This window comes from Haliaeetus leucocephalus, unplaced genomic scaffold (genome assembly GCF_000737465.1).
Source record: "Haliaeetus leucocephalus isolate CR32 unplaced genomic scaffold, Haliaeetus_leucocephalus-4.0 Scaffold2, whole genome shotgun sequence".
Lineage (NCBI taxonomy): Eukaryota > Metazoa > Chordata > Aves > Accipitriformes > Accipitridae > Haliaeetus > Haliaeetus leucocephalus.
In genome coordinates this window covers 7,213,527-7,224,854 of record NW_010972438.1, presented here as the reverse complement: position 1 = coordinate 7,224,854, position 11,328 = coordinate 7,213,527, and the positions used below count along the sequence as shown (strand labels likewise).

The window sequence follows — 11,328 nt, the reverse complement described above, 5'->3', positions numbered from 1 at the left end:
CCCCCCCCTTACCCCCTCCCCGCCCCTCTCCCGCTGCCGGAGCGGGGCCCCGAGAATGGCAGCGTTAGGAGGTCGGTGCGGCCGGGCCCCCGGGGCGGGTGAACGGGCTGAAGTGAGGGAGCGGCCTGTGGGGTGGGGTCCCTGCTGAGGGGTGTTGGGGCCTATGTGTTGAGGGGTGTCTCTGCGGGGTGTTGGGGGGGGGCGTGTAGAGGAAGGGTGTTGGGGCCTCTCTGGTCAGGGTTGTCGGGGAGGGTGCTCCGTGGGGGGTGTCCGTGGGGAGCACGGTGTGAGGGAGGAGTGCTTGGGGTCCCTGGGCTGAGGGGTGGGTGGGTGGGCCCAGGGGGGCTTGGATGAGGGGGCTTGGAGTGTGGGGTGTCGCTTCCGCGTCGGGAAGGTAATAGCAGAGGAAGGTGCCTGGGAGGTGTCTGTGGGGGTTGGGGTCAGGGGTGTGAGGTAAGAGGACGCCTGAGTGAGGGCCTGTATGTGGGGAGAGAGCAGTATGGCGTGAGGGGAGGTGTGCAGTGGTACTGTGCTTTGTTAGGGTGGAAGGAGGGTTTCCTGTGAGGGACATCCCCACACTGTGGTCTGTGTGAGGGGAGCTGAGCCGAGAGGGTGGAGTGGGGTTGTCCATGGTGAAAGGCTTCTATGAAGGTGAGTGTGTAGGGAGTGGAGAAGGGAGGGGTGTCTGAGAAACTAATGCGGAGAGTATTTTGGGGTGATGTTTGGGAGGAACAGAGTTAAAATTTTGAGGTGCAGGTGGGAGGAATATTAATAGAGGAAAAAGGTGCTTGGGGCAGGAGGGAGAAAATGATGGTGATGAAAGTGACTGAGACAGTTTTATGGGGTGAAAGCTGTAATGTGCATAATGTCAAGGATTAAATAGGAAAAACGAATACAGGGATGAGTATCTATTCCAGCACTGGAAGCTGCCTTGATCGCATGTGCTCATTGCCCGAGTGACTGGCAGGGTCAGAGAAGGAACTATTTTGCATCTTTTTCACTGTTAGAAAGTAAATGAAACTCTTCTGCAATGGTAGCTATATCAAAGTTTTCTTGTACATCAAAGCTTTGCTAGGTAGGAAGCCTTGGAACCAATCTAGCAAGGTATTATTTACTTGGAATTTGCTCACTTGTGATTAACATTGTTTCTAAACAAGTACAAGTACAAATTCTCCCGTTCCCTAATGATTGGTTAGTTTTGAATCTTGGAGCTCAGTTACTGTGATAAAGTAAACTCCCCTGTTGTAGATCTTACCTTTAAGTATTTACTGTTGTATTGGGGGGGGGGGGAAGAGTGTTTTGAAGACTTTCGTTAACAGTACTTTGAAGAGACACTGACAATATTTGGCCTCGAGCCTGCCATGGGAAATGTGTGCCCAACAGCAGATCCCGACTGATTTAATTGTGACTGTGCTCAAAGCTGTGTCTGAATTCTGAGTAAGAGAAATTGTAACTGCTGTATATCACCACGAGTTAGAATTTAAATCTCCTATTCATCATCAACATTGTTGTTCACTATCCTCTTTACCCCTTTGTGTTGCCCAAAATTTGTTGGAAGCGTTCTCTGTTGCAGTCAGCAGCTTTACCTGATTTGCAGCTCTTACCACCTAATGTTTTTCTTTTGAGCTCGCCTTTGTTGTTGTTGCGTAAAAATTTTGTTGCTATTACGAAACAGATTTTTGTGCTTGAGATATTGCTCAATTTTCACGTTGGGATTTAACTTCATTAGGCATATCGCATGTTACTTAGAAGCATGTACTCCACTTTATATGTTTTCACAATGATATGTGAGCGCCTTCATACCTGAGTAATTTTAAATGGTAATTGTATTTTATTTGTAAAGAAAAACATGTAACTGTATATACAAATTTATGTGAATTTAAGTTTGTTGCCCAACATACTTACTGTAGGGCTGTTTCTTCGTGAGTCTGCGCTATTAACCATCACTTGTGTAAGTTAGGAGACAGTTCCTGTTTCAGTGTAAAGTTAACTATGTACATATAGACTGGCATAATGGTGATGTAGGTTGGGGGCTTATTTTATTCTTCTCCATTCTTTGCTTTTTCCATTCTATAAGTCAGTAAGCATTGTGATTCTTGGCTTTATTTTTCCCGTTCCCAGTGATATGTAAAAAATATGAACTATTTATATGATTTTTTTCTTAATTGATATAATTTTATAGGTTAATGGTAATCTGCATGTACATTGGGAAAAGGGAGAAAAAATTGAGGTATCTTTATTCACCCTTGAAAATGTTAGACTTGCTGTTGATGGACGGTGACAGTGACGAAGTATGGAATATTAATTTGTGCTAATTCTTGTTCGTGCATGTTTTTTTCGTGTGTGGGGAGTTCTGGGGGGTTGGTTTTCTGTTTTTTATTAAACAGTTTCAATTTTGCTTTTTAGAACCAAGTAAGTTTTCACAAACACTGAACGGAATTCCTTCTTCAAACACAGTCAGCAGTGGAATGGACCCCTTCCATGCTTGTAGTATTCTTCAGCAGCTTAAAACCATGTATGATGAAGGACAACTGACAGATATCGTAGTGGAAGTGGATCATGGGAAAACATTCTCCTGTCATAGGAATGTTCTTGCTGCAATCAGTCCTTATTTCAGGTACGATAGTCCATTGTTCTAGTGGTGATCACCAAAGAAGAACTATAACTTATTTTCATTAAATGAAAATTAAAAAAAAAAAAATCACACCTATACTAACATTCCATGTAATTATAGATAATATAGTGCATCTAGTAAGTTAAGATTACTGTTCCCTTAATGTCAGTTAATTGTTAGTGTCTGTTTATCAAAGGAAAGTTTCACTGGAGAAAATGTCACATTATTAAAAAAACCCAAACAAAAATGCCTCCAGTATTGAGGGTATCTTGGATACAGTAACAGCATAGTTAAACTACTTGTTTCCTTTTAAAGTTACATATTCTAGCAGGCTAGAATATGCATGCGAAATAACATGTTGAAAGTTGAGTGCAAAGACTTGGATATGTCAAGAGCTTTGCTTGTAAACTGAGTGAATTTTAATATGGGCTTAGAGATAATTAAGCAAGAAATTCCAGCTTGCCACTTTTGTTTCAGTAAGTCTAGAACTGATCTTAAATTTAGGTACCCAAACAGGGCAGTGTAACTTCAGTGATAAATATATTTGTGCTGATATAAGGGCAAGCACACTGGGATTAGCTGTACAATATAATTTAATTTCTTATACCTGTAGTTAAAAGGTAATTGCAAATAAACTGCTAAATATTCTTCTTTTGTAGATCTATGTTCACTAGCGGCCTTACAGAGAGTACCCAGAAAGAAGTTCGTATAGTTGGTGTTGAAGCAGAGTCAATGCATTTAGTATTGAACTATGCATATACCTCCAGAGTAATGCTGACAGAGGCCAACGTTCAAGCTTTGTTCACTGCAGCTAGTATCTTCCAGATCCCTTCCATACAAGACCAGTGTGCTAAATACATGATCAGTCATTTGGACCCACAGAACTCCATTGGGGTATTTATCTTTGCTGATCACTACGGTCATCAGGAACTCAAAGACAGATCACAAGACTACATTCGTAAAAAGTTTCTGAGTGTCACCAAAGAGCAAGAATTTCTTCAGTTGAGAAAAGACCAACTGATAAGTATACTCGACAGTGATGATTTAAATGTAGACAAGGAAGAACATGTTTATGACAGCATTATAAGGTGGTTTGAGCATGAACAAAATAAGAGAGAAGTGCACCTTCCAGAAATATTTGCCAAATGCATCCGTATGCCTCTGTTGGAAGAGACATTTTTAGAGAAAATCCCTCCCGTGTTTGCACAGGCTATGGCCAAAAGCTGTGTACAAAAGGGACAACATAGTGCCAATGGCTATACACAACGGCTTGGAATGACCGCTTCTGAAATGATCATATGCTTTGATGCTGCCCACAAACACTCAGGAAAGAAGCAAACAGTGCCTTGTTTAGATTCGGTCACAGGGAGAGTGTTTAAACTATGCAAGCCACCAAATGACTTGAGGGAGGTTGGAATTCTTGTATCTCCTGATAATGATATTTATATTGCGGGTGGTTACAGACCAAGCAGCAGCGAGGTCTCCATTGACCACAGAGCAGAGAGTGATTTTTGGATGTATGATCACTCTGGCAATAGGTGGATTCCGAAAGCTCCTTTGTTGCGAGCCAGAATAGGCTGCAAATTGGTTCATTGCTGTGGTAAACTGTATGCAATAGGTGGTCGCGTTTATGAAGGAGATGGGCGAAACTCACTCAAGTCTGTGGAGTGTTATGACAGCCGAGAGAACTGTTGGACAGCTGTCTGTCCAATGCCAGTAGCAATGGAGTTTCATAGTGCTGTGGAATATAAGGATAACATCTATGTTTTACAGGGTAAGGTGGTTTGACTGACTATATGGTGTTTTACTGGAAGTGTGGGTTGTTCAATCCAACTGTCTGCACTCTCTTAAGCACCTTAGAAAATCCAAGTTTCCTGGACATTTAAACAGTGGCCCAGGACAGTGGGGTGGGAAGAAAGCTAGGGAGAGCAGTGGGCGAGGAAGAGGGAGGTTGCTGCTTGAGTTCTTGTGCACTGGGAATGTGTCACTAAGTTGTAGTATTGAGTTATTGCACAAATGGCAGGTTTGGTGGTGTTCTAAGTCAACAGTATAGTATTAAATTTTACTGTGAAATTTCTTTATTAAATCTTCTTTATCTGGGTGAAATGCAGTAGTGTTGAAGAAAATATATAGTCCTATGAAAAAGCACTTTGCATTTTATTTAGCTAAAGCTGTGAAAATTCCTGGTGTCTGTATTCTTGGTGACTTGGAAAAGTCAATTAACCACTGTAGGCCTCCGTTTCCTGCCCTACCCTGCTTTTTGAAGTCATCCTAGTAACTAAGACAGATGATTTATCTCTTTCTAGTTAGCTGTTTCTTTGGTCAGTAATTATAGTACTGCCTTTACATCCTTTCTTCTGGTAAATGATCGGACTTATTGGTGTATTAGATATTGATTCTTAACTGAATGAAAAGGATCATTATGGGAATGGATCAAATAATTTATTCTTCCCTTTTTTTATAGAGATCTTGTATAAAATATGTATTTTATGTATGCCTGAGCCATGTAGCAGTCTACACTTAAAAAGGCTGAGACTGGTCTATGAGGCTGTAGCAAGAGTCCCAAGAAGTGGAAAGAAAGGAGGAGGGGGTATCTTGGTTATTCTTTGCTAAGGTCCACCTGTGTAAACACCTGCAGAAGTTGGGGTCTTGGATCCATACCAGCTCCCTCTTTGGGTCACTTTCCATACAAAGGAAAGAAACAGGATAGAGAATACTGTAAGGTCATTGTTATTTACCAGAAGTAGTCAGCCTGATTTCTTGACTTTGCATTCCTGCTACTTGGTAAGGTTGGTGAGCTTCTGCATGATTTGCAGAGAGTTTTCTTCTTCTTTCATTGTTTCTGTATCAGGTTTGACTCTTGTTGGTTGTGGCTTTAAATAATTCTGTTACACTAGCAAGTTCTGTCAATCCATCTCTTCTCTTGGGTCAGACATCTGCTTTAGATAAAAGGAATGCTGAAGAATATTTAACATCGTAGAGTATTTGTTCATCCTTTAAATGTTTCTTAGAACTGCTAAGAAGTGGATATTATAAACTATAGAATAAGAGTGCATCTTGTTTACAAATTTTAGCTTCACTAATTCTGTGCTTCAGTGGTTTAAACAACAACTCAATGCTCGCATGAATGAGCAAGCTACTTCACTGGGCTAACGAGCAAATTATAAAGATTCGTCGTATGGGAAATAGGCAACTTTTCTATTTGAGTGTGGTAGATAAAACCTTGATTGAGTTGCACTGAAGTAGTATAAAAAAGTTAACTTTCAATAATTTTTCTAGAGAAAGCTCATAAGTTTGAAGTAGTCAATAAGGATTGATAAGAGTGTTAAAATGCCAACGGAATGCAAGTGTCAGTCGTAGGAGGTTACACTGTGGAACAAAAATGGGTAATCAAAAAATTTATTATCTGTAAGACTTAATCTCTCAAGTTATGTTCCACTCATTTTTACTGTATTATTTCTGTATTCTTTGTTATACTTGAGGTGCTCGGTTACACAGCAGCTTGGTTAAAATTCTTAAAATAGCCATGTGAAATTATATATGATTTGAATTATGCTAATATTTGGCAAATGTTAGGCCTTTCTTCCCCCAGGCTTTACAAAAGACAAGGTGGTCTTTATCCATGTTCTTTTCATCAAGTTTGCAGAGCATGAGCTTTCAGTCATCTGAATCTCCATTATGTACAGTCTGTAGATGCTACTCTGTGCAGTCAACAGAAGAGGCGTTTTATAGTCTAATCGCAAAACTAATGATGAATCAGTAGCTTCTTGCAAGTATTCACCTGGCATCCTTTTAAACAAATCAACCTAAATGTGTAACCTAGCCACCTGATACAAGTAGCTTTAAAATCTGTGTGTAGTACAAGACACAAGTATTTGCTCAGATTTAACAACTTTTCAAGCACTGAATTCTGAGACTCCACAGTCTGTAGATGATGTGTTGTGAAGATGTTACAGAATGAAACAAATACTTCAGACACTTCAAGACTGGAATCTTGAAAGGTGTTGTCCCAAATTACTACTAAGCATGGTTTAGAAGTAGTAAAGGATAGCTAGGAAATATGTAAAATGTTGTATTTCTGTTGTGCTTCAAATTCCTTCTTCTTCAGCTGGAATAGAACCTCAAAGTAGTTTTTACTCATGCTATTAATATTTTTGTAATGCACTTGAAAGAAAGCAGACAATGGTGCTAGGATTTTTGTTATGGGACCAAGGCTTTTAAAAATTGGTAGACTGTTTCTGTCTGTGGAAGAACATACCTGAAAACTTAGTAGCTGCAGAATTGCTGTTCTGGAAATGAAGCATAAGTTATGTTTTATTTTTCCTCTCTCTTTTCAGGGGAATTTTTTCTCTGCTATGATCCTCAGAAGGATTACTGGGGATTTTTGACCCCAATGACTGTGCCTAGAATCCAAGGCTTGGCAACTGTATACAATGACTCCATCTACTACATAGCTGGAACCTGTGGAAACCATCAACGTATGTTTACCGTAGAGGCCTATGACATTGAACAAAATAAGTGGACTCGAAAAAAAGACTTTCCATGTGATCAGTCCATTAATCCGTATATAAAACTCGTACTCCTCAAAAATAAACTCCATCTGTTTGTCAGAGCTACTCAAGTCACTGTTGAAGAACATGTTTTCAGAACCAGCAGGAAGAATTCACTCTACCAGTATGATGAGGTTACTGACCAATGGCAAAAAGTATATGAGACTCCCGATAAGCTCTGGGATTTAGGTCGGCATTTTGAATGTGTTGTTGCTAAATTGTATCCGCAGTGTCTTCAGAAAGTTATTTAAATTTTTTTTTCAGTAACAGGCCTTAGTGATTTCAGTGGTAATCTGATGCTAGAGAAAACATGTCTTAAAAGAAAACAAAGAAATTCTGTCAGTATTTATTGTAAGCTGAAACAGGCAGTTTTTTGTATATGGGGATGGGTGCTCTTTAAAGGTTGCAGTCTGGGGAGGGAATTACTGGTTCAGTTTCATATTTACTGATATTTTCCTGGGAAATGAGAAGGAGGTTACAAAGTGCAATTATCAGCATTTTTTTTTCTGGTAAACACTTAATCATGTCATACTAGAGGGGTGTTTTTGTGGTAAGAGCAAATTAAGTGGAAGAGCCAGGATAACTATGCACTACAGTGAAAGAAAATCTAGCATTAATAGCTAAGGATGTCCAAGATGTTTTGAAGTGACTTTTCTTTATTCTCTTTTTTTTAAATACGGGTAAATTTGAGGCAATATCACTAAGTTGTTGTTTGTTTGGTTTTGGTTTTTTTTTTTTTTTTAATTTTAGACTGAATACATAGAGGAATGGTAGATCCTGATTCATAATGATTTTTTTTTTTGTACTGTTCTTGAAGTCTGCTAAGATGTTTGTGATTTTGTTTGTGCACTACAATTTGGGAGAAAAACTCAAGTCAGAATTGGAACATGGAGTACCTTTGCCCCAGAAGGAGGCCTGTTCAGATTATTGTACCACTTCCTGTCTGGATTTTTGTTAAAATTAAGCTTAATTGATAGGGACAGGAAAAATCCCAACACCTATTTTCTGCCACGTAGATGTAGTGCTGTAAAAACATTTTTTTTTAACACTGCTTAAAACCTTTTTTTCATCCCATAAAGGGCTTTAACCCAAAAGTTGATGGTGCTAGTATGTTTTTAATACTTGTTTGTCTGAAATGGGCTAGCCTTATGCTATTGTTTAAGACAGCCTGTTATTTTTCATTGAGTGTGTGTCTGTCTTGAGGCCCTGTCCTGTCATCATATTGTCTTTTTTAACATAACATTTTTACTGCAGTGGTATTCTTGCACAGAATGGTGACAGGATATGGCCTTAATGATATTGATTTTATTTTTTTCTTTTTGTGTGGAGTGTTCATTCTGTCTCCACTAAAGTACAGTGCTATGGGCAGAGTTGGCACGTGCTCCAGTAATTTGGAAGAGTGGCTTAACTTTACAAGTTGGTTTTCTCTTCTCCCTCCAATCAAGCCCTCAGATAACTTCTATTTCATTCTGATCTATAATGTGAAAATTTGCACTACTGAGCTGTCGTCATTATCCAGTGTATTAAAGCAAAATTGACAGTAAGTGTCCATGGCTTAAATAATCTTAGATGCAAATATAGAATAGGGATCCAATATATTGCAACACTTTTCTCTATGTATTTAACATATAGCTTATTTTTAAGAAGTAAATAAGTTCAAAGTTCAGCCTCTACTTCAGTAGTGAAAACTGGATTTGAAAGGGAAAAGATGAATCCTAAAACTCGTATCAGCTGTAATTTGCCAGGTTTAATTTGTTACAGCTCTAATTTTTGCAGAGCTGTGAGTATGTTATCTTACTCTTCCCTATTTTCTCAAATTGACTTAAGTGAAGCAGTTAACTTGAAATGGCAGTGGCCATCACTGGCTGTAAGTGCTTACCATTATCTGGCTTAACAGCTGATATTTCAGTAAGCCAAATATTTAGCTCATTGTTTATCCCCCTGGCATGGCTGAGGATTTGGATAATGTTTGTTTACTATGTGGTCTTACTGTTCCCAAATGGAATCTTTCTAATACATGAAAATACTCGCCTGGTTCTATTTCTTAATTCTTGCACAAAATGTTTAAAAGGCAAAAACAAACAAAAAAACTGTGAAATGAAAAGGAAAAAAAAAAAAAAGCCTCTTTGCATTACATACCTCATCTTCCAGAGATTCACCAAACCGCTTCTTTAAAATGCGAGCGCGTGAATTTTTTTTCTGAAGTTGAAGTTGACAGTTCTTGCTAAAACTGCATTTTCCAGCAGTGTTGAGGTGTGTTGTTTCTTTGTTTAGTTTTCTTCTGGATACCGTTTTTTATATATATATATATATCTCCATAGCCAAGAATAAGAGTTTGTTTTTTTTTTAAAGTACAACTAATTTCATTTTTAGAATTATCCTTAGTCCTTGGCTAGCTCTCTTTGCGCTGTTGTAGGCCTCTAGCTGCAAGCTTTCTGAAGCACCCTCCCTAACAGTGTTGCATTTGTGTGTAAAACCTTTTTTTTTTTTTGCAAAGTGTTATGTAACTTTTTTCTTGTTTTTTTGTTTTTTTTTTAAGCTTGGTTGAATATTTACAAGACTTCTTGCTGCTTTTTGACAATCTTCTATATTTATTTAGTAGAACAAATTTCAATATATTACTTGAAACTATGAAATAGAATTGAGTTAGCAATTGACTGGTCATGTGATGTATAGAAGTACAATATGCTGTGGTTAATTCTGCAGTAGGTTTGTTAATTTTGTTTATCTGCACTAAAGTACGAAGATCTCCATTCTGTTTAACCATTCAAACTGAGGGTGTGATCCAAGTCTGTAATGTGTTTAAAAGCTAAATCCTGGAACTTGCCGTGGGAGTAGAATATACTAAATCTTGTGCATGAGGAGTTTGTTGAGACAGTAATGTTGCTGTGACATTTTGCCAATTCTTAGATGCTTCTACATTTTGCTGAAAGTCAGATTCCTGGTAAAGTTTTGCTTTAGAGTCAGGCTTAAGTAAACTTGCACAGCACAAAAAAAAAAAATAATGCACCAAAGGTACTGATAATATTTAAACAGTAATCTGTACATTTTTCCCCACGTGGTGTTTCTTTTCTGCATTCATTTTTCCCTTTATTAAATGAATTTCTAGCATTGTAAGGACTTACGTGAGTGTAAATCTCTTTTTCCAAAATTATTAGTTACTTTAGAAGGAGACATTTTGTAATTTCCACTTGATTCCATCAGTAAAATTTAGAATAACTAAAAGCAGTTTTGGTGCACCAAACATGCAGTGTATGTATGTTCTACAAGAAATCGAAGAGCTCCCTGTTCATAAGGCTGTTTAGAAGTGGCATCCAACATTCAGTGCTCAGGTATGTTAGTAAGAAGTACTGTAGTCCTATGAGGGCAAATGTGTGGATTTTTAAACATTTTGCCATAATTGCACAATTTTGCATTTTTACTTAATGTCATGTTATGTTTCTTAAAATAAACCTATTGTTGAAATACAATGGAGTTCAGCTGGTTTTGTGATGAATCTCTTGCATGCATTTTAGTAAGTTTCTGAAAATTAACCCAATGAGATATCTTTTTGATGCTTGTTCAGTTCTTCTATTTCTGCGCTTGTGTGTCTCAGCCATATGTAATGTCACCTTTTTTTTTTTTTTTTTTTTTAAGGCAGTACTGTGCTGTTGCTTAAGTTGGAAGTTGCTTCGTTCTGCTTTTTTGTCTCATTCCTTGTGGCTATTCGGGTCTAACTTCTAATTTGCTTACACACAGGTGACATAGTCTTTTCCCTTCCCTTCTTCCCTGCCTTTGGCTGCAGCTGGCATCCCAGCAGGAATGTCAAGTTGGGCTTTCCAGTCTGATAATACTTTATATTGGAAAACCCTGAAATGCTTCTTACTGAGTTTCCCAGCATCCTTACTTAGTAGGGAAGTTAATTCCCAGGTGGTAAAGGGGATGGAGAGAGCACAGTGGTGCTGGTTGCAAAGAAGCCTGCTGCAGAGCTGAGAATGAGAGGCCTCCTCTCCCCTAGCTGTTTAAGCAAAACACCAGCATTATACGTGGCTTCTGATGTAGTGATAGAGCTTAGCGCATCTGCTTGTAAATTATGCTTTTTATTTGAGAACCTTTATTCCCTTTCAGAGACTGTCTAACGACTGTAGCGGTGATGCTAAGTCATTGCTGCCCAGGAAAACAACA

At 38.6% G+C, this 11,328-nt stretch overlaps 1 protein-coding gene across 1 annotated transcript; it reads left to right on the top strand.

The window, feature by feature from the left end:
• Positions 1–8: 8 nt before the first annotated feature.
• KBTBD8 (kelch repeat and BTB (POZ) domain containing 8) lies at positions 9–10,634 on the top strand. Its single transcript, XM_010570839.1, has 4 exons — positions 9–71; positions 2,407–2,617; positions 3,274–4,388; positions 6,952–10,634. The coding sequence occupies exons 1-4, from the start codon at positions 56–58 to the stop codon at positions 7,413–7,415; spliced, it is 1,806 nt and encodes a 601-aa protein (XP_010569141.1). The 5' UTR covers positions 9–55; the 3' UTR covers positions 7,416–10,634.
• Positions 10,635–11,328: the final 694 nt, after the last annotated feature.

Excerpts from the sequence above, each read along its gene's own strand:
- KBTBD8 (XM_010570839.1), top strand. Across the intron at positions 2,618-3,273 it reads GCAATCAGTCCTTATTTCAG|ATCTATGTTCACTAGCGGCC; the intron begins GTACGATAGTCC and ends CTTCTTTTGTAG. Across the intron at positions 4,389-6,951 it reads TAACATCTATGTTTTACAGG|GGGAATTTTTTCTCTGCTAT; the intron begins GTAAGGTGGTTT and ends CTCTCTTTTCAG.